Below are 22687 nucleotides of genomic sequence, written 5' to 3'. Positions count from 1 at the left end.
AAATGCTGTTCTTTTGAACTTTCTATTCATCAAAGTATCCTGAAAAATGCTTCACTTAACCTGTATATAAGTGTAAATATATATATATATATATATATATATACACAAGCACGAAAATGATGCAAAAAAATGTAGTCTTTTAGCCATGTAGTCTTTAGTTTCAGTATGCACAGCATTTATGTCAGTGATAAAAGCAGAAAAACAATCTTTAGACCAAGTGAAAACACCATGAGAAGATGAGACAAGTCATTTTTTTATTTTCTACCGAGGTAGTCATTTCTACAGAGGATAAAGTGCTTTTAAAGTCACTACAAACTCAGTTAGGCATCCACCACTGGTCTTGTAAGTTAATCAGTGTGTTATACTTCAAGTAGTGTGCTCTGAAGTGCTTAGACAACACACAGTAGTTTACTCAAGCGCAGCAGCAAATAAGGAACTAATGTGCTCACATTTTTAGTAGGAAGGGAGTTAATATTAATATTCCAGTTCAATAACCCAACTCAACCATTTAACAAGTAGGCGAGTTAAAGCAATGCAACCACAAATACGCTTTCAGACCTGCTGGAGTGACAACAAGAAGAAGCTGGTATATACTGATTGGGCAGTGCAGCAGTTTGGACCCTCAAAATAGTTGAGCATCTCTAGGAGCGGGCATTTATGATGTCAACAAACTCTGGCTTAAGGGAAGCACCTCCAACCAGGAAGCCATCAACGTCAGCCTGAGCTGCAAGCTCTTTGCAGTTTCCCCCAGTAACAGAGCCTGTAAAATGAGAGCAATCCAAGAGTAACAAATCAATTTTATTTTTCTATTAAGTGTAATATATTTTAAATACAATACAGATGAGTGACCATTAAATTATACATAACAGGTTCATTTAAAAATCTAAAATAAAATATTACATCTACAATTTCTTCAGCACTTGGCATGGAGAAATGAATACATTTGTAGTTATCCCAAAAATAAAAATTCTGTCATCATTTACTCACCCTGATGCACTTATACTTGTTTTCACACTGCAGTCAAGTGGTACAAAAGAACATTTATTTAAAGGGGTCATGAAATGAGAAATCAACTTTTCTTTGAGCTTTTTATATATAAGAGGTCATCGTTCTATAAGAATATTCTGTAAGTTTCAGAACTGAAAACTTCCTTGATAGTCCAATAAAAGCTATAGATAGATAGGTGAAATGCCACCTCTGCAGAATAAAAAAAAAACACCTATTCATCATTGCAACTCTTGCCCCGCCCATTGGCGTTAGTGAGATGAGGAAGAGAGGAGAGCAATACAGGACAAAAATAACATTACCTTTCAAAGGATCCTTATGTTAGGAATGAGGTTATTTATTTTCAACAATGTGAATGTCTCAGTTGAGCATTATTTATTTGTATTCAGTACATCTCACTTTGGATTCTTTTGTAAATCAATCGCATTTCGACGCAGGCTTTGCAAACAGACCTTTACGATATAGACACGACAGAAATGCAACAACATGTAAGTAACTATTAATTCTAATGACTGATCTGATATGTAATGATTCCATGTACAGTCAAATGATCTTTGTCTGTCAGTAAATTAAACCAGTGACTAAACGGTCAACTTCACGTTCTTTCTCTTAGTAGGACGAAAATAATCTGTTATTTAAATGGTGATTAAATTATATATAGAAAGTGATCAAAGAACGCTCCCTTTACAATCGCTAGAGCTGTCAATCAAACAGCGCGAGTTTATTAATGACCGAGTTCTGGACTCTTGCAAAAACTCCCGTTTTATTCAACGAATCTCTTAGTTACATCACGTTTTCACTGTTAGTTATGATGAAAGCATTTGTTAGTGCGCTAAAAATTAGTTGCAATGACGAGTGCATTCATGCACTCAACAACATGTCTGTGATCAGCTACATGCTCATCACTTCAACTTTTCATCAAGTCAAGTCACCTTTATTTATAAAGCGCTTTTTACAATGCAGATTGTGTCAAAGCAGCTTTACAGTGATAACTGGTATATAATTTTGGCTGCACAGCAGCTCTTAAAGAAAATGGTGTCAATGCAGGCAGATGCAAAGCACTGTTGTTCAGCTTTTCATGCCACGATCTAAATATAATGCTATAATCAACACTTTTCACGATTAGTTAATCTTGAGAGCTGTAATAGTAAAAACATGCTAAAGGTTTTCGAGAGAGTAATACTTAGCTATCTCATATCCAAAGATGTAAGCCAGTTTGGGAGTTTACATTGGAGTCTCACAGCAGACACACCCCTTAAAACAGAGTGTTCAAATAAGAGGGCTAAAATCAGGGTACGAAAAATGCCTTTTATTCATAAATTATGATGATTTTTGATGTAAAAAGCATACTATCATTATAAGTGCACCCCAGGAAACATTCTAAAATAATAAAATAATACAGTTCATGACCCCTTTAACATTTATGCATTTAGCAGATGCTTTTATCCATTTCAAAGTGACTTGTGAAAGAGGACAACTTACGATGTCCAGCAGAATTCATGTCAAATCTGGCGCAATGCATCTTCAACTGGTAATTTTTGAATATATGCAAATTAGATTTGTTGAGTTGAGTTTTCAGATTATTGTTCATTCCACCTACTTCCAAATATAGAAAGAATAGTGCAAATATTCTGTTTTCAAATATTTCTAAATGACTTTCAAGTAAATGTTATGTAAAATAAGAGCGATTCCTGTCACTCAAACAGTAGAGCGTAGCGCTAGCAATGAGAAAGTCATGGGTTTGATTCCCAGGGAATGCATGAACTGATATAATGTATACCTTGAATGCAGTCTTAGGTAAAAGCATCTGCCAAACGCATAACCATAAATATACAAGCAATTTTGTGCAATCTCTTTTTGTTTCATTAAAAGGGACCTATTATGCCCCCATTTACAAGATGTAAAATAAGTCTCTGATGTCTCCAGAGTGTGTATGTGAAGTTTTAGCTCAAAATACCTCACAGATAATTTTTTATAGCATGTTAAAATTGCCACTTTTTGGGGTTGAGCAAAAACGTGCCGTTTCAGTGTGTGCCCTTTAAATGCAAATGAGATGCTGCATTCGGCTTAAGAGGGCGGAGCTTCAAGAGCTGATTCTCCGGTGTCAGGAGTCAGTCAGGACGCACTATAATGACAGAAACTGCGAATATATGCTGCATGGAGATAGAACAGGTATAGTTTAGTTCAATTACGGTTATAACTTATATTGTCTTCTTGTTTTTATCCACTATATTAGTACAAGCCTGTTTACCTATGAGTTTTATAACATTTATTGTACTTCACACAAAATATGAAGCGTCCGTTTTCACTGTAAGAGCTTAAAACACAGTGCATGTGTGCATTAAAATATTATCCATAAACTCTCTCTCTCTCGCATTATCAACATACATAGCGAAGTACACAGAAACACTCGTTACAACTAACAGTAAAGAAATATATAAAGATCTTATGCCTTTTTGGGTGGTGCTTAATAAACTGGTAAACTTTATATCCGTAAATCAACTCCGATGAACTGTAATAAAGTGCTCTCACCTTCATTACTGCCGTATCCAGTATCACTCTGGAGACTGTATGTTTTGTATTGTCCCTTTGTATTGACATTCGTTCACAAAGCAGTCCGGTGTGAAATGATTCGCGCAGACATAAACAAATTTCGGTAGAGTTGAGGGAGCATTTTCTTCAAAAACAAAATTAATCCACCTCGTCTTCAGCAGCTCAGATTTAGGGAGTAAATGGAGAGAGCTATGTGGATTAATCCATCCAGCTACAGAACACCTAAAACGCTTGGGAGGCATTCTCGTCAGTGCAGTAATGGCGGACTGTGTAAACTTATTGTGAACTCGCTCAGGGCAGTTCTATGTTAAAACGCCAGTGTCTGTCAACATTCGTGGGCGGGGCCTGTGGCTAATGTGACGTCACACTGTTAGGGATCTGGAAATGGCTTGTTCTGAGACACTGCTTATGATTTATAGGGATTAAAAAAAGGGGGTGGTTGTGTACACACACTGCCAACACACATTTATGTCCAAACACCATGCAAAAGTGAATTTTGCATAATAGGTCCCCTTTAAATTGCATCATGCATGGACAGCATGGATGTTTTGCTAAACTTCTTTTGTCTTCCACAGAAGAAATAAGGTCATAGTGATGTGGTATGAGCTGAGTAAATGACAGAATATTCGATGTTGGGTGAAGTATTTCTTTAAGGCCACTCAGATTTGAACAGACGGGATGTTCTAAACACTGCAGACTCACCTCCATAGATGATGCGCACAGAGTCGGCTACTGCATCTGACACATTCGCTCTCAGCCATCCTCTCAGCTTCTCATGCACCTCCTGAGCCTGCAGCACACACATGAGAGCACATACAAGACTTTGAAGACTTCATCTGAAATAATTTGGTTCTTGTACACCTTTGTTCTTGAACTGAATAACTTAAAGTGCTTTTTTGGATATTACCTTTCATGTAGTGTGTAATATAGCTGTTTGTGAATGTAAAAGGTCTGCAAAGTTTCAACCATCAAAGTGCATGATAAATGGAGTTAGTGTCTCCAAAAAGAAAGAAACGATTCTGAACTGCCTAAAATGAGTCGTCAATAATTCCAGTCTTACATCCTACACAAACCTACGTAGGTATGTAAACATTTGCATAATGCCCGCCTATGTGGTCTTCATTGGCTACCCGTGAACAACGACTACTTTGACCCGCCCTTAAACACTGTAGTGGTAGCTGAGGCCTGGAACTGCGTATCAAGTGCTAAGGAAGATCCAGAGCTGAAATTCAGATATGGAAATGGACTTTGGTTTCCGACATGCACTGTAAGCGGTGGACCAATCACAACAGACTGGCTTGTCTGAATATTTGGATTAAATTGCCTGATTCACTTTATTTGGATCTTCCTTTCTGATTACCTGGACTTTCAATGGATCGACAGAAACCTCAGCTTTCATTAAAAATATATTAAATTGTGTTTCAAAGAACATGAGGATAAATAAATGATGACAGAATTTAAATTTTGTGGTGAACTGTCCCTTTAAGCATATTATTACACCTGCTTTAGTGCATGTGCATTTCATAAATACAAATTGAAAGCTATCAATCATGGAGCTGAAACATGATATGATGACATCATGATTGATGGATTATGTGAATACAGATTTACCTGATCAGGAGTGGCAGTTTTTCCAGTGCCAATCGCCCACACCGGTTCATATGCTAAAACCACACGAGCCCAGTCCTTCACATTGTCTATAAAATATAGAAATTCATCATGGCATTTTGTGTTTTATTGGTTAAATGTATATACTCATTAATAGGGTCCTAGAACATAAAAAATGAACTGTTTGAAAGACCCATGTTCTGCACAACAAACCTAATAATTGATCATTTCATATTAACCATCGAAACAAATATTCCTAATAACACAGCTCAGCATATTTGCTGACAATCCACAATGTTAAAATTACATGAATTTGTTTTTTAAATGACCTGCAATGACTTTGGTCTGTTCAAACACCACATCGTCAGTGGTTCCAGCTTCTCTCTCTTCTAGTTTTTCCCCAATGCAGGCAATCACACCCAAATCGTTCTCTAGGCAATGGGCCACTTTCTGGCCAATCAGCTGCAAAGGACATCACAGCCAATCAGAGTGAAACAGGGCTGAATGCAGAATAGCATGAATATGCATCAACATGATGCTTGAATTTCATCACACAGAAAAGCAAAGACATAAAAGGATTTTTTTTTTTTTTTTTAAACAAAATTCCTTCTCAACCTCATCACACTCGTCAAACACATGACGCCTCTCAGAATGGCCCAAAATCACCCAGTCGATGCCGCAGTCTTTAATCATCGCTGGACTAGAGCAGAGAAGAAAAGGAGAGAGCGAGAAATATGGTTTTTGACTGTTTTGACAGTGATAAATGGTTGTTCATAACACTATAAAAGATACCAATGAGCATGTATACCTGATCTCCCCGGTGAAGGCTCCTTTGGGTACCTTATAGCAGTTCTGGGCGGCCACACCGATCCTCTGGTCCAGCTTAGACCGCACATAATCAAGATAGATGGACGGTGCTCCACACACCACCTCTAAACAATGAAGACAAAATGATGATATATGATCATGAAAGCCAGCATGACTATTTTTAAAGGGATATTTCACCCAAAAAATGATCTTTTATCAATTTATCATCATTTACTCACCCTCGTGTTGTTCTAAACAGTTTTTGTGTGAAACATTTCTTTTATTTTTTTTATTTTTTTTACTACCTCTGACTTTATTCGATAATAATTCCCAGATAGAATGGGAATAAATCATTTGGCAATGCATTTTTATGCAAATGGGACAAACATGAGATAGGGCTAACAATTATTTATATAATAAATTGTATTTTTATGCAATTTGTATGCATATGTGACAAATATGGGATAGGACAAATACAGAGTCTGTAGAAATTGTAAATTATTGATGATGCTTTATACTGCAGGCCTATGCAAAATTGTCTGCGTTTCTTAACAAAAATAACACACGACTATGATGACATGCAATGATATAAGAAGAATCAACTCAATATCAATATTAACTAGTTTATAAACAAGTTATTTCTATTTAAAAACAGTCCAATATGTCCACACGAGCCTCCATCCATTTAAAGCGTCACGTGATGTCAGCGTCTCTGATGCTTCTAAACATCTCTATCGATTATATCAAAATACATCTGACTAATCGGCTAAAATGAAAAACTAAAATACTTTCTGCTTAATATGCTCTCAGGTAAACAACAAAACATCAAATGAACGCCATGGACCTGTTTCATCGTTGAGACTGGCCGTGTTCAAGGTCATTATGAGCTCGCCCAGAGTCTCTTTATCGCCGTTCATTTTCCAGTTTCCCCCGACGAAGAATTTTCTTGAGGACATTATTGCGGGACAAACAAACCGAACGGACCAAACACACCGACTGCAGTATTATCGCTCCCGTAAGCGAACTTACGAATCCTACTATGGAAAAGCAGTTGTCGTAAATATTCAGGAGGCAGTCCTTTGGCATTGGAAGGTCGCAAGAAACGTCACGATAACCTAATTAATATGCATAAGGTGAGGCCTTTCATGGAACGTAAGCATAGATATTCAATAATAATTATTATTATTCATTAGCTAAACCTTAGAAATCCTAAGCAGCCCAATTTCCTGCATAGAAGGGCTCAATGGATTTTAAAAGAATATATTTGTATTTACAATAGGGCCCAAAACGTATGAGATCACTTATGAAATTGCATCTATTTTGAAATTTTAAGTCAATACTTCCCCCCCCTAATAAAAATTACATTATTTTATCCAGGATGGTTTTGGGAATGTTCCAAAGAGCATCCTGTGCTTCAATCGATTTGAAGCAAGTAATCTTATAATCTAAGGCTATATAAATGTGGTCACATGGTCAATTCCATTTGCAGAATGGCCTTCATTTATTTGTTTGTTTAAATTTTAATGTACTTTACATCACACAGGTTTCCCTAGATATGAAGTTAATTCATTATTTTTATATTAATTAATTGCTTACAATCTAAGGAGTTTTAATGCCATTCCGAATGCTGTTGCACTCCATGTGTTCTTGTATTATGTGGCTTATATTTTATTATTCAATGCAGTGCACTTCATTTTGTAGAGCACTTTTTCTTACAATACATATTATTTCCGAAACTGCTTTTTATTTCATATATTAGGCCTGTCTTCTTTCTCATTTCGCAGCCAAAGCTTGGTCATGTCAGCTGTGCCCCATGGACATCAAGAATAGGAACTTTATTCAATTACTTGTCTTCTTGTTTGTGGGTGCTCGCTGACGTTTCTCTGGGAAAAGCTCTATTGAAAGTGGATTAGAGTAAGTCTCACGACCTCCTTCTTAAGTGGAAGAAAAAACAACTGCCTGATCTACTCTCTCAAGGTGACTGAGATTGCAGTAGGTGATAAAATATACTTAAAGGAATTAGGTTTACAATGTGACTTTATTATAGAAGTAAAAGCCTATAGTTCAGTGGTTCTCAATAGGGGGCATAGTGCTTAAAGAGATAGTTTACCCAGTAATGTAAATTCTGTCATCATTTACTCACCCTCAAGTTTTTCCAAACCTGTATGAGTTTTTTTGTTCTGCTTATATTTGGAAGAATGTTTGTAACCAAGCAGATCTCGCCCCCCATTGACTACCATAGTATTTTTTTCCTACTATGGTAGTCAATGGGGGGCGAGATCTGCTTGGGTACAAACATTCTTCCAAATATCTTCCTTTGTGTAGGCCTATAGCAGAACAAATAAATGAATACAGGTTTGGAAAAACTTGAGGGTGAGTAAATGATGACAGAATTTTCATTTTTGGGTGAACTATCCTGTTAAAGGGTTAGTTCACCCAAAAATTAAAATTCTGTCATTTATTACTCACCCTCATGCCGTTCCACACCCAGTAAGACCTTCGTTAATCTTCGGAACACAAATTAAGATATTTTTGTTGAAATCCGATGGCTCAGTGAGGCCTCCATAGCCAGCAATGACATTTGCTCTCTCAAGATCCATTAATGTACTAAAAACATATTTAAATCAGTTCATGTGAGTACAGTGGTTCAGTATTAATATTATAAAGTGACGAGAATATTTTTGGTGCGCCAAAAAAAACAAAATAACGACTTATATAGTGATGGCCGATTTCAAAACACTGCTTCAGGAAGCTTCGGAGCGTTATGAATCAGCGTGTCGAATCATGATTCAGGATCACGGGTCAAACCGCCAAACTGCTGAAATCACGTGACTTTGGCTCTCCGAACCGCTGATTCTTTTTTTTTTTTTTTTTGGCGCACCAAAAATATTCTCGTCGCTTTATAATATTAATATTGAACCACTGTACTCACATGAACTGATTTAAATATGTTTTTAGTACCTTTATGGATCTTGAGAGAGGAAATGTCATTGCTGGCTATGGAGGCCTCACTGAGCCATCGGATTTCAACAAAAATATCTTAATTTGTGTTCCGAAGATTAACGAAGGTCTTACGGGTGTGGAACGGCATGAGGGTGAGTAATTAATGACATTGTTTTCATTTTTGGGTGAACTAACCCTTTAAGTACTTTTAAGCTGTGAAGAATGTCTGCAGTGTAGAATTCAGGAGTCTTATATTGTTTAAAAAAGTTATAATTGAGCAGAGTGAGTTCTTTTAAGACATTATAAAGTATAGCTTTCGTTTACAAAGTATGTTTGCAAAAAGAATACCGAAGGCTTGAATCTATCTTGAATTTATTTTGCTTAAAAATAACATGCAGTAGAAGAGTAATAACACTAGCAAACAAATGTTTTTTGTTAATAAAAATGGTTTAAAAAAACACTTTTCTCTTTGCTGCAGAAATACAGTATAATAGGAAATGTCAAGCATCTTAAAAAAGGTTGAGAACCACTGCTATAGTTAGTATACAAAGTTCTGTCATGAAAGTCTAGATGGCGCAGGCTCATAAGTCTTTAACACAATCTGCTTGCAATTACATCATTCTCTATAGGGCACAGCTGATTGGTTCCCGCTGTATTGGTAGCCAATGAGTTTGCTGCTTAACATTCAAATTCTTGCCTATTGTTTGCTGTAGCAGTTTGCAGCGTGCTTTCAGAAACGCTCCACCTTCTCATCTGTATGGATCTGCTACTGGGGTGATTCATGTGTGCTTGTACAGCAGCAGCATGTCTTACTTGCTCATAGCAGCATGTCGTATGCATTGGCAGTGGCAAGTTGCTTGCTCTGCAGCAGCAGCAATAATCAACAGCAGCAGCAATAAAAGCAGCAGCAGCGTAACAGATCTATTCCGCCAACCAAACACAATAACATTGTCATATTCATTACCCTGCCGAACTCTTTCATGACAGAAATTGCCATATGAATATATATATATTTTAGCAATGTAGCTTCAGATTTCTTTATTTTTTTCTATTATAAACTTCATCCTGCTATTTAAAAAAAAAAAAAAAAAAAAAAAACACTTTTGTGGCCTAATTCACATTTTAGAAATTAGATTTCCTATCCAATAATATTTCTTTCTGTCACAGATTCTTTAATAAGTGCCCAATGCAACGTTTTCACAATAATAATAATACGTTTTATTTATATAGCGCCTTTCCAGGGCTCAAGGACGCTTCACAATCAAGTAATTTAGATGTATTTAACACAGTAACGGTGCAAAGATCAACATTGTTTTAAATTAGGTTCTTAATGACTTCAAATGCCCTGAAATCACTTTTTTATTGGACATAACAGCTTGAAACATACACACAGCACACACCAAAATATCGTTTAATGCAGAATACTATGTTTATTAGAAAGGTATTTGAGTAACCACTGCAACATTTAAAAGGAACTGTCTTGTATGTAAAAGTCCTACAAAAAGATGAAAGAAGTAAATACAGACATTTTATTTTTTAGCATAATGTGCCATTTAGAGGACTTCGGGAAGTTTGTTAGAAATTAAAATCCAACTGCATGCCAGGTTAAAGTCGCCAACAGCATCGAAGAGCCATACATCAGATCTCAGACAGTCCATGTGGTTGTTGGGAAAAGTCACTGTACAGTTTCTTCTGCATTCTATCATCATTTCTAATAAATAAAAATAGTTATACAAACTTTCATCTAATGAGGAGAGTATTTAACAGACAAAAAATTAAAACTATATTTTAAATTCTTAAATGATTATTCATTTTCCTCATTTTTAAGCTTTCAAAAATACTATAATTTCAAGTCAAATTGTTGCTGTCATGAGATTGTCATGTTATGATAACAATAATGCAAACTTCCTGTGTTTGTTGTAACTTATATTTTACAATTAAATATTCCATTTAAATATTCTAATAAAACCCAGTCTTCCAGAAATCCCACACATACAGATGGACCTTTTTATGTTTGTGTGTGTGTGAGATTTTTCTGTTGCTTAGAATTTTTCATTCTCAATTTCTCATCCTCTCTCTTTCTCATTCTCTTCTCATCTGGTTCTCAGGGTCCAGCTCAGTTCCAAATCTTCAAGAAGCTGTCCCATGAGCCAGTGCAAACGCACATGCCATCTGGTGGTACTCCAGTGCAGCTCACCCTGTTGTCATGGCCAGACAACACACCTACAAGAGAGAACGGAAGAAAGGAAGGAAGTGAGAATATTCTTTGACATTCGACATTTTGTTCTTCATGAACATTTATTTTACGATGCAATGAAACGGAAGTAGCAACAGATCTTTTTTCCATATTGTGACATAAATCTGAGTAACAGATTATCGGAAAGATGGAGATGGAGATGTCGGCGCTGCACTCAAAAGTGGACGCAGACAAACATGAGCTTTCAGCATCGGGTTTAAGCGGAATAAATGATTGGAGAAGTCTGGCATATGTCATTTCACCGTCAGTCTGTCTTTTCACCGGAAGATCCAATTATGAGATTTTGATTTAAAACATATTAAACATATGCATGGATGAATTGTTCACAAAATCCATAACATGCATTTAGAACATAAAAAGGGGGAATTTTAATTTCGTGCCGACTTTAAGTAGAATACTTCCTCGACTTAAGGACCCAGTATTCTTCAAGCGCAATCGAAGAACGAACTAGTGTGTCAATTCAAACAAAATCAGGCCAAAATATTTGGAGTTCGAAACAGCTTGCCAAAGCGAAATTTCTGGAAAAGTTCACTCCGGCTGGTAAACATTTTTGATCTACTGTTGGTCTGTGGCGATTTCATAATATTAGGCGTTATAAAGTAAAATATATAGCTTCCGCCACACCACCTTCCGAATTTAACTCATCTCGTAGTTTAAACTGCTTACGCTACTTCTTACACCTTCAGTACTCAACTTACGGAAAAAAGCGTAAAAGCTTTCTTCGTAAGTTGAATACGGAAGGCAGTCTGGTGGAAGCTAGATATTTTACTTTATAATTTATTAAATATGGATATTTTTCTATGTTTTACACAAACACATTGCTTCGCTTCAGAAGGCCTTTATTAACCCACTGGAGCCATGTGGAGTACGTTTATGATGGATGGATGCACTTTCTTCAGCTCATACTCGTTGATCCCTGTTCACTGCCATTATAAAGCTCGGATGCGTCAGGATATTTATTAATATATCTCCGATTGTGTTCATCAGAAAGAAGAAAGTCATTTACACCTAGGATGTCTTGAGGGTGAGTAAATCTTTGGGGTAAGTTTTGAGCTTTTTTCTCACTACTGTCATTTTTGTTGTGTTTATTTGGTTACTGAGAGGAAAGTACAGCACATATTTCCAGATTCAAACATTGCTCTCAGCACTGTAGTTGACGCCAGGATGTTCGCTAACAGTATACCGCTGTATTTCAAACTTATTTTTACCCCAAGGGAAAAATGAAATGTGACAATATCACATCCCTGCTAGAAAAGTATTCTCCTACTCATAAATTGCCTACATAGAAAATATCTGCTTATTATCCCATAATTTACTCACCCTCAAGCCATCTTCTTTCTGCCAAACGTAATCAGAGTTAAATTAAAAAATATTCTGGCTCTTTCAAGCTTTATAATGGGAGTGAATAGTAAATGAGATTTTGAAGCCCAAAAAAGCACATCCATCCATCATAAAAGTAATCCATACGACTCCAGGGGGTTAATAAAGGCCTTCTGAAGTGAAGCAATGCGTTTTTGTAAGAAAAATATCCATATTTATATCTTTATAAACTAGAATCACTGGCTTTCGTATGTGAGTCTAAGACTAAACTTTGACCAGACGCATGACGTAGTGATGAATGCGGAAGCGCAGAGGATAAAACACCGGTCACAAATTAGAAGTCTAAAATGAGAAATTTTAAAGAGAAATGTCAGAGGAGCTTAAGTTTGTTGTCCAGCCCTGTTTGTTTGAACCACGACAGGCATCTACTCTTTCCTAAGCTTATGCTACTCCTACATCCTACGTCATACACCAGAACTCGACTCTCTCGTGAACGCGCAGACGGACGTTACTGGAAGCTAGTGATTGCAGTTTATAAAGTTATAATTATGGATATTTTTCTTACAAAAATGCATTGCTTTGCTTCAGAAGGCCTTTATTAACCCCCTGGAGTCATATGGATTCTTTTTTATTGATGGATGCTGTTTTTTGGGCTTCAAAATCACTCCCATTATAAAGCTTTCAGCTATTTAATTTAACTTTTGATTGTGTTTGGCTCAAAGAAGAAAGTCATGTACACCTAGGATGGCTTAAGGGTGAGTAAATTATGGGATAATTATAATTTTTGGGTGAACTAACCCTTTAACTGCTTAAATAATCAGCATTAATGATTTACTCCATCCGCTTCTCCTTTCTTTAAACTTACCCACTTTCTCGCCCTTTAGCGAGTCCCAAATATTGCAGTTGAAGTCATCGTAGCCAGCAAAGATGAGGCGGCCAGACATGGACAGAGCCAGTGATGTAACGCCGCTGTTCAGGGCAGCATCCTGGTAGCCAATCACTTCTTGATCCGCACGAATATCATACATCTTGCACGTGCAGTCATCCGAGCCAGTGATAATTGCATTGCCACTGGGGAAGAACTGAAGAGGTAGACATTTGGTAAATCCATTTATGTGCTTTTCTCTTACCAATTGGAAAAACTCAAATCTTTGAAACTGGTAGAAGGTTAGGATCATCAATGAAGAAGGAAATTACTGGCCAAAAAATAACTGTAATGCCCTCTTCTGCATTTTCTCGGTAGTGCATCAAACATTTCGTGTGAACTCACTGAAATGGCGTTGATGTCACTCGTGTGACCCTGGAAGGTTTGCTTGCACTGGCCATCCCTGATGTCCCACAGCTTGGCCAGAGAGTCGCAAGCACCAGAAACGAAGGAATTGTTGTCCGGAGACAGAGACAGACACATACAGTCACCAACATGGTTCAGGAAAACTGTCTTCTGCTTTCCAGTCTCCAAATCCCACAGTGCACTGGAAGAAAAAAATGGGGTAAAATGAAAATAATGATTATAATAATAAAAACTAAACAAAAGCTTCATACATTTTTGAAGACGTGAGTGGTGCTTTCTGGTTGGTTGCTAGGTGGTTGCTATGACGTTTTTGGTCCTTAGATATCATTGGGAGCACATATTGTCCACCTTATTCCTAACTAGCCTACTGCGTTTCGAATTATGGGTTCCACTTCCGGTTTGGGGAACTTCCATTTAAAAAGACTGAAACGAATCGTTTCAAATCATAAGGTTGCCCTACAAATAAAGCTTATCCGTCAGTTTGACTGAATAAGCTGTCAATTTTTCTTTCATGTTTTATTTTCAGGCATCATGAGAATAACGTAACGCTTGGTATTTTAACGTAACATGTTATAACAAGAATATCTATGGCAAGAGCTCTTTTCAGTCGCTGCTTTCTATCCTCGCGATTATTTTCTTTTGTCCCTTTGCATACCGCTGTAATATTCTGAAAAAGAACAACATATACTGCACATTTGTGGTCTGTTCTCCCGATATAATTTACGATATATCCCATTAATAATTCACTGGAATGCACGAAGAATCTCTCGTTTTTCTCTTTAAAGCCTTATGTCTCTTTCCAGGTTTGTTTTCACAGGTAAATACAATTTATTATCTGTAAAAATGACGGAAATCACTTTGAAATAGTATCACGCAATGCTGAAGTTCATGAACATTTTTTATTAAGGCAACGTATATTACAACGTATATTACATAATACATACATACATACATATATATATATATATATATATATATATATATATAGAGTTATATTTAACCCGTCCGTTATTGCTATGGAAAGAATCGCGCTTTTTCATGGCCTGTTGAAAGTACCTTGTTGATGCTTTTACACTTTTAAATGTTCTTTTAATGTTCGTTGGTTGAAAGGTGAGTAGAATAATGTCATCTCATTGTACCCAGTTTAAAAATAAAACGTAGTATTGCGTTCATAGAGCGATCCTTTCACAGACTGTTTACAGCTTAAGGGAAGTTACACCCATAATTCGCGCAAAGCGTCATGGGGCGTAGGAATAAGGTGGATAAATTTATGGGATTTACCAAGTAACTTAGAATAAAGTAAAAGCACATCTCTCCTCAACAAGCTGCAAAAATGTCTATATCATTTTGAAAAAGCTGTAACTTTAATTATGAGCAAAAGTGGCAATACTTCTTATATTAACGGCCTAACTGGATTTTGTGAGATGAAAACAGCACCATTTAACTTTATTTTAAAGGGATATGTTAATCAACTGCTTGGCTAAATGAAAGTTGCAGCAAATTATACACTCTAAAAAATGCTGGGTTGTTTCAACTCAAATAAAATTTGGGTCAAATATGGACAAACCCTAACTGTTGGGTTAAATATTTAATTTGAAAAAATTAACCAAACTGTTGGGTTTGTCCATTTTTGACCCACATTTGGCTAGCATTTTTTAGAGTGTACTACATACTGCTTTTAAAAAATAACATGACCTTCAATTTGCATGTGAGTGGCATCCAGTTATTTTTGCATTTCAATCCAGTTTTGTGTCTTAATATTTGTCAGTTTAACCAAATAATGAGTCCAGAAAGTGATATTGAAATAAAAAAAATAAAAACTGAAAACAGATAAATATAAAAATATTGCTTCTGCTACTTACATTGTGGGACAGTTTTTTTGTACGTAGAATGTTCTTTTGTATAGCCTATTGCATGTTTTGGCAAATATAGCATGCATACTGTATACCATGTTCTAGTGTTTGTGCAACAGTATAATGCTGTAAGGGGATAGTTTGCCCAAAAATGAAAATTCTGTCATAATTTACTCACCCTCATGTCAACCAAAAATTCTTTCTTCCATGAAGCACAAAGTTTTGATATTGGCTCAATTTTGTAGCTGGCTTCTATTTCCAATGCAACTACAATGAATGGGGACAGAAGCTTTCAAGATTTAAAAGAGCTATATTAATACATCTTAAAAAGATCATTAAAGTGCAATATTCCAAGTGTTTTTGAGATTCCATTGTAGCTTTCTGTATGCAGCAGACTGAAATTTAAATCACTAGTCATTAAGCTAGTTAAGTGCTGTGACTGAATCATCGAGTCATTGAGTTAAACTCAGTGAACTCAGCATTTTCGTGAACTGGATCAACTGAATCCAATTGTCATGATCTCTCATGGATGTGCCGAGAAGAGCTGAGATGTCAGTACATATTTACATATTCATCTAAACATCGCTCTCAGCAGCGTGGATGACACCTGGATGTTTGTTAACCATATTTCACTACAAAGGTATTTCAAACTTTTTTTTACTTTTAAGCAAATAACAAAAAAGAACTTTCCTGTGAGTATATTGGGGCATTGAATCACGCTCAGTCTCTTGTACATTACGTGTGCACGAATGCGAGCACGAGCAAAGTTGCTGGCTGCAGTTCACTTAATGACCACCGGTGTCGCTAATAACAAGGTTTTCTAAATAGCCCCTTTAAAAAATAAGCCACTCAATACTCATACAAAAATGTAACAAAATAAATTTTCATATTTGGGTGAACTATCCCTTCAAATGTTAAAGCTACATGCACAAACCATGTGGTATCACCAGAGGCGGTGAGAACCTCCGAGTCACTGAGGAAGCGTGCACAGGACAAGTAACCTATAAACAATAGAGAGAGACACAATTACATAACAGACACAAGTATGCAAGAAAGTAAATATTCTCGACTGATTTCTATACCCGTGTGAGCATCCAGTTCTTTCACAGTCTTGATTACGGGTGTTTTCAGGTTGTAGACAGTACACATGTTATCGAGACCACCGCTGGCCACAAGGTTTCCAGAAGGAGCATATGCACAGGTCATCACCCATGAGGATTTGAGGGGAACAGCATTGACCTAAAGAAAGAGGCAAATATCATATCTTTTCCTTGAACGTACTCTGATTTGCACCATCAAATGTAATTGCAAAATAATCACTGTTTTTAAATATGTTTTCCAGGTTTTGTTGCATAAAAAAGGTACCCCTGCCAGAAACTGTCTATAACAAATCAAGTTCCACATTCACTCACCATGTGAAAGCACGAATTTGTCCATGAAATGTCATGATTCATCAATAACTTTTGTACTTAATATTAAACAAACTTTGGGACAACCACACTTATGCAAAAATCGCATAAGCTTTTATAAGAGAAAGTACTTTCACAAAAAAAATTGCAAACTTCACATTTAAATAAAATATCTTTGTTCAGCTGGACGTTTTTATCCTGACAATGTGTAAAGTTGACTAGGGTATGTTTACAAGACGACAATGTACTAAAAATGGAAAAGCTTTTCCTTTGCATTTTTGAGAAGTTTCGCATATAGGCGACAAAGTTGTCAAAATGATCCCCGTTCACACGTATCCGTGAAAACTAAAAATGCTGTATTATTCATGCCAGGCCAGTAGTTGGCGATGTCACTTTGTAAAGAAATACTACGCGCCTACAGACTAAACATGAAATACGTATGCGTTCACGTTTTTGTCATTTACATGGAGACGATAACTGTATTGTTTTTAAAAACTTGCACTTTGAAACACGTTTTCAAAAGTTTCCGTTTTCAGGCCCCCAAAATGCTGTTGTCATGTAAATAAACAGCCAAAATGCATAAAAAAGTTGATGGTTACATTACCTGTGTATTATTGGAAGTTAGAGAGATATTTAAACATGAAAAATCAAATGGCCCATTCAAGAAGCTTAAAATATTCATCATTCATTCATTAAGCTGAGACCAAAATACTAGGCGACATTATGATGTATAGCCCAAAATGTTTATAGATAGCTTGCTGGTATATACTATAGCTTAAAATATATTTGTATATGACTCTCGATCTTCTCTTGAAAGTGTATTTGAGTCAGTCTCACCTTATTTCCAGAGTGAGAATCCCAGATGAGAAGTTTGCCATCCTGTGATGCACTGACCATTAGCCTAAAGACATTAATGAAAGAAAGGATGAAAGGATATTGTTCATTTATCCATTTGATACACTCCATCCCTCATTGTTTTTTATTATTTTGAAATCTTACAAACATACTGATTTGATGATATTTTGCTGTCAATGCAGTTTAACCCTAGACATGGTTAAATACCTTCTTGAAAACACTGAGGCTTAAGTCTGTTTCAGGCCACTGACCCTGATAATTGATCTAACTAAGAATTAGCTAATTCAAGGTGACCACAAGATGCAGTCGAATTCCATGTGAGAGCTATTAACCTGGTTGAGCAGATCATGTGACAAGCAAGGGCAACAGGTAAAACATAATATATTTCACTTTCTGTCAGATACTTTTTTTGTACTTTTGGAGGACAAATTGACAAATACTTCTACGGTGCAATATAGCCCATCATATCTCATTTTATTCTTTGATTTGACCAGTAATAATGTTCTCACCTGTTGTCCGTACTCCAATGCATGGCATAGATTTTGGCCAGGTGGCCTTTGAGGGTCCTCCTAGTCTTGAGTTGGACCCGAGGGGCCGGGGCCACCCCAGAAGCGGCCGAAGCCATGTCTGTGTCATTGACTGCTTTGCGAGCTGCCTAGAAGGGGAACAAATACTTAATATTAGTATTTCATTATTAATTGTATAAATAGAAATTGAACAGCTAGTCATTGCATTAGCGAGCAATTTGCATTTAATACATTTGTACTGCAGCAAAGATCTTATGACTGTGTTCTTCATCAAATATTGGTTTCAGTGTGAAATTAAGTTCATAAAATATATAAGGGCTTTACATCAGTCTCACCTCAATCTGTGTCTTCAGGCCTTCGGCCTCCTTTTTCATCTGTTCCATTTCACCCATAGCTGCAGTTGATCGGGGTTACTGCTAAAAGTAATCAGAAAACAAATAAAAGATTCTACTTAAAAATAAGTAAATAAATATAGGAAATGACTAAGATTATTCTGAACTAGGCCTTGTGTGTGACTGTTACATCATCAGAAATATATGGATGCCATTTTAATAATATTGAAGATGTATTGATGAATATTGAAACCTGGCTTTGATTTAAAAATCTTTCAGCCAGTCGTAACATCTCACTGAAGACCAATTAAGCCTGAACTTTGCATATAATATCCCAAAAAGCATGTTCTTCATCTGTTTAGTAGACAGTAACATTAAATTTGCAAAACAGTAACAGATTTGCAAAAGCTGTGGAACAAAAATGAACCATGCCTATAACTAAATTGTCTGTCACAGGCAATAAACTCTAGGTAGTTATAGATAAGCTAAATCCAATTGAATGTTCAGTACAGTAATGTTCAGTAAAACTTTTACTGTCATAGATACTAAAAATCTGTTATTTAATTCAAATTCAAATATTGATATTTAAAAATTAAAATGCAAAAACTACCACCAAAGTGAAAACATCAAGCAAACTCCCAAATCAATCCTTCAAAAAGCCGAAACAGTCTTTTGTATATAATAAATATACATGCAATTTATGAAACAAAGCAAATTGTAAAAAAAAATAAAAATAAAAAAAATAATAAAATAAATGCATATAGACATGTCTATAAATCTAATATTACCCCTAAACATATCTTGAGGCTTGTCATTGACTTGTTAATTCTGCATCTGACCAATGAGAATATCTTGATTTTAAACATCTAAGTCTAATCAAGCTGAGATCTGTAATCCTGCTCAAAATAAAATATTTCAAATGTTTTATGCAGATGTACATCAAGTAAGTTGCAACTTACTATAAAAATATTTGGTTGCTAGTCTACCGCCATATGAATTTACCTCTCGGTGGGAGGCCAGAGGAGATGACGAGGAATTATCAGCCTTGTTGTGCTGCGGAGATCCTAATGAACTGAATTCACGGTTAAGTAGTAGAGCCTACTGCTTTGTAGAAACTGTGATCTGCAGAATTGAGTCTTGCATTGTGCTGTCAATGATCAAATTATGATATGTTATAATAGTTAAAAGATTACTATGTGATGTCTGTTCAGCTCTTGCTGAGAGCTGTTGTTTTATTGATGTCAAGGAGGGCTAGAAGAAAGGCTTAAGTCTTTGGAGGAGCTGTTGGGGGTGGCTTATCAAATCTCCTGTCATCCGATTACCGACTGCTCTTTACTACGGGATCAGGTGGGACCTGAGGTAGGGAGATCAAAGACAAAACACAAGGAAAGGGCAAGAAAAGACTTATGTCTTGGGGATGTGTATGTGATAGATTGACACGGGAAGAAAGTTCATCAAGATGAAATGAGACCTGGCAAATCTCAAGATTTCTAAGCTGTATTTGATTATTTGCTCAATAGCAGCTTTAGCATTAGTTTAATCCTACAAAGAGACAAATGTGCCATCTTTTGCAGTTGCGACATTATGATCTGTTTAGAAATGGAAAACCACAGGAATGCATCAGTACAACAGCTAATAAACTTTGCTACAACCTTAAATTCCTCCTGAAAGGGCTGGATGCATTTGTGATGGTTGAAATACCAACATTAACATCCCAATGTCATTTTAAGTATTACGAAAGTTGTAGAATTTGTGATAGCGTGTTCTGGGAACTACTTACAGGAAATCAGCAGACAAAAAGTGCACTACGATAAACCTGAGGTCATTTTCTTAAAATGCAGGGTTTTTCTTCTGGTTTGTGTGCAAAATGCATGAACGTGCAGAGATAAAGCAAGGCATTTATTCATGCATTTCCATGCATTCTGCATGCATGCTAAATAAAAAAAATGCATTTTAGGCATAGGACTTCAAGTTTATTATAATGCACAAGAATTGTACTTGTTCGGTATTTGCAGCGCATTGCATCATTGCACAATTTTCTTATACTCACTAATTAATGACCAAACTAAAAACAAACTCACCTGTCTAACCAAAAAAAGCTTCTTCCCCTTCTCCTTAATAACTCCAAAGCCTTTCTCTCTGTATCAGTCTCTATTTTGCTTAGTCCACAAGACAGCTCTTCAATCGTCTTTCTCTCTCTGTGCCTTCCACAGGTTCCCCCAACAGACTGGATGCAACTTACCTGTGGAAAAACTCTCTCTTTCTCTTCCCCTTCTGCGAGAGAGGAACAGATGAGGATTGGAGGGGATGAAGGAGATCAGGGATGAAAGGATAAGCCCAAAGATGGGCAGAGAAAGGGTAAGGGAGAGAGAAAGAGAGAAGGAAAGGGGAGGGCAAGGAACAGGTAAAGCGATTGGAATGGAAAATCAGGTTATGGGGTTGAAAGACAAGGCAAGAGTGAGTGTAGAAAGCAGAGGGCAGAGGAAGTGATGGATAGTGTGTGGCATGAACAAAAATATGGTTGATACCTGAAGAACATCTTACAACTATCAAAGTTCTCAGCACTGGTTCTAAAGATCATTTTTGAGTAGGCTTTAACATCATGTTTAAAGCATTTCACACTTGTTTTATCACATTTGAGCAAGTTTAACACTTGATGTGTCATTTCTAAAAGTGTCATTGGTGTGGTTTGTTGAACGCTCAATGGGAGGGGGTCTGTTCTTTGGCTTTTGGGTTGAGGGGTTTGAATTGGTTTGTCAGACCTAATGAGTTGAGCTCGCCTAATCAGGTTCTAAGTGGATATCCGGGGAATCGGCAATCCCGTTAAGGAATTAGAGCAGGTGAATCCGTGGAGCAGACGTCACAGGTGACACAAAGAGTAACGGAAGAAGGAAAGTGGGAGAAACTGATGAAAGTTATGATGATAAGGTGGTGATGTTCTCATGACAATGTTAGTTTTATATGTTATCTTATATGATATTTTACATTTCCCAACTCTGGGGAGAGTCAAATGCAATAGAAAAGAATAATGACAGAGTGTTTTCGCATTTGGCTCCTAAACTCTGGAATAGATTTCCTGATAATGTTCGAGGCTCAGACACACTCTCTCAGTTTAAATCTAGATTAAAGAGAGACATCTCTTTAGCCAAGCATTCACATAATGCACCCTCATAACCTTTTACTCTAGTTATATCAGATAAAATGCACATGATTATCTTTTGAATTGTCATGAACAGCAACTACGCTAATTATTTTCCATTTCCATCACGACTCCTGAGGTAACTAGAGAGTATGCCAGCTCCAGTTTGGATTCAGTCTCTTACCAAGATTTCAGATGCCCTCAACACCTGTGAAGAGATGACGCAAACCCCTGCGAGGAGTTCATACTAGCTCTGCATCACTGCCAAATTTTCTATATATTGTAATCATTATGATTACGATTAAAACTTGTAATAATTGCTTTTAATGAGATCATTGTTTCTGCCAAAATGAATACATGATTTCAGCTAACTGCATGATCTTATCTTATCTTATCTTAGAACTGTGCATTTTTGACAAATGGACATTACTTTGGCACAGTCACCTCTGATAAAAGAGTACTCTAAATTGTAATGAAGAAACATGCATTTTTTGTAAAGCTGCTTTGAAACAATATGTATTGTGAAACGCGCTATACAAATAAATGTGAATTGAATTGAATGACAATAGCCATATTTCCATCCACCTATTTTTATGCAAATTTTGGGATATTGCATGAAAAACACTGGATGGAAACGGCAAGATAAGCATAAATTCTAAAAATGCGCACATTGAGGCGAATACATTTTTTACTAGATAAGAAGACATGCGCATGAACTACGATGGAAACGTTGTGGTTACTCACGTAACTCTGGTTTCCTGAGAAACCAAAAAAGAGAAACCGGTAGC

General features: G+C 36.5%; 2 protein-coding genes and 1 long non-coding RNA gene across 9 annotated transcripts in view; 1 reads left to right on the top strand and 2 right to left on the bottom strand.

Annotated features, from left to right (window-relative positions):
• Window positions 1–240: 240 nt before the first annotated feature.
• Window positions 241–7064, bottom strand: tpi1a (triosephosphate isomerase 1a). Its single transcript, XM_051873446.1, has 7 exons — window positions 6818–7064; window positions 5975–6098; window positions 5782–5866; window positions 5496–5628; window positions 5170–5255; window positions 4261–4348; window positions 241–760 (listed from the first exon to the last, which is right to left on the bottom strand). Exons 1-7 carry the CDS (start codon window positions 6927–6929, stop codon window positions 642–644), a joined length of 747 nt encoding a protein of 248 aa, XP_051729406.1. The 5' UTR covers window positions 6930–7064; the 3' UTR covers window positions 241–641.
• LOC127501464 (uncharacterized) lies at window positions 6962–22459 on the top strand. Of its 6 annotated transcripts, none has more exons than XR_007926607.1 (6): window positions 6962–7106; window positions 7758–7950; window positions 11025–12197; window positions 13378–13594; window positions 13737–13983; window positions 20974–22459. It is a non-coding gene; the product is annotated as an uncharacterized LOC127501464 (long non-coding RNA). The 6 variants fall into 6 exon arrangements; XR_007926608.1 differs by lacking the exon at window positions 20974–22459 and adding an exon at window positions 16769–16901; XR_007926609.1 differs by lacking the exons at window positions 13737–13983; window positions 20974–22459 and adding an exon at window positions 16769–16955 and having other exon boundaries at window positions 13378–13583.
• Window positions 10337–22687, bottom strand: part of gnb3b (guanine nucleotide binding protein (G protein), beta polypeptide 3b) — a 36846-nt gene continuing 24495 nt past the window's right edge. The window contains exons 2-9 of one of the 2 annotated variants that reach the window (XM_051873443.1): window positions 18764–18844; window positions 18411–18556; window positions 17884–17947; window positions 16720–16876; window positions 16572–16638; window positions 13764–13965; window positions 13359–13575; window positions 10337–11139 (exon numbers count right to left, since the gene is read on the bottom strand). In XM_051873443.1, the coding sequence (XP_051729403.1) occupies window positions 11033–11139; window positions 13359–13575; window positions 13764–13965; window positions 16572–16638; window positions 16720–16876; window positions 17884–17947; window positions 18411–18556; window positions 18764–18820 (1017 nt within the window). In that variant the 5' untranslated portion in view covers window positions 18821–18844 and the 3' untranslated portion in view covers window positions 10337–11032. The remainder of the gene's footprint in view (window positions 11140–13358; window positions 13576–13763; window positions 13966–16571; window positions 16639–16719; window positions 16877–17883; window positions 17948–18410; window positions 18557–18763; window positions 18845–22687) is intronic. The other variant, XM_051873444.1, reaches the window with a different exon arrangement.

This window comes from Ctenopharyngodon idella, chromosome 19 (genome assembly GCF_019924925.1).
Source record: "Ctenopharyngodon idella isolate HZGC_01 chromosome 19, HZGC01, whole genome shotgun sequence".
In the NCBI taxonomy this organism is placed as follows: domain Eukaryota; kingdom Metazoa; phylum Chordata; class Actinopteri; order Cypriniformes; family Xenocyprididae; genus Ctenopharyngodon; species Ctenopharyngodon idella.
Note: the sequence above shows the minus strand (reverse complement) of the source record. Positions and strands in the feature narration are given on the sequence as shown.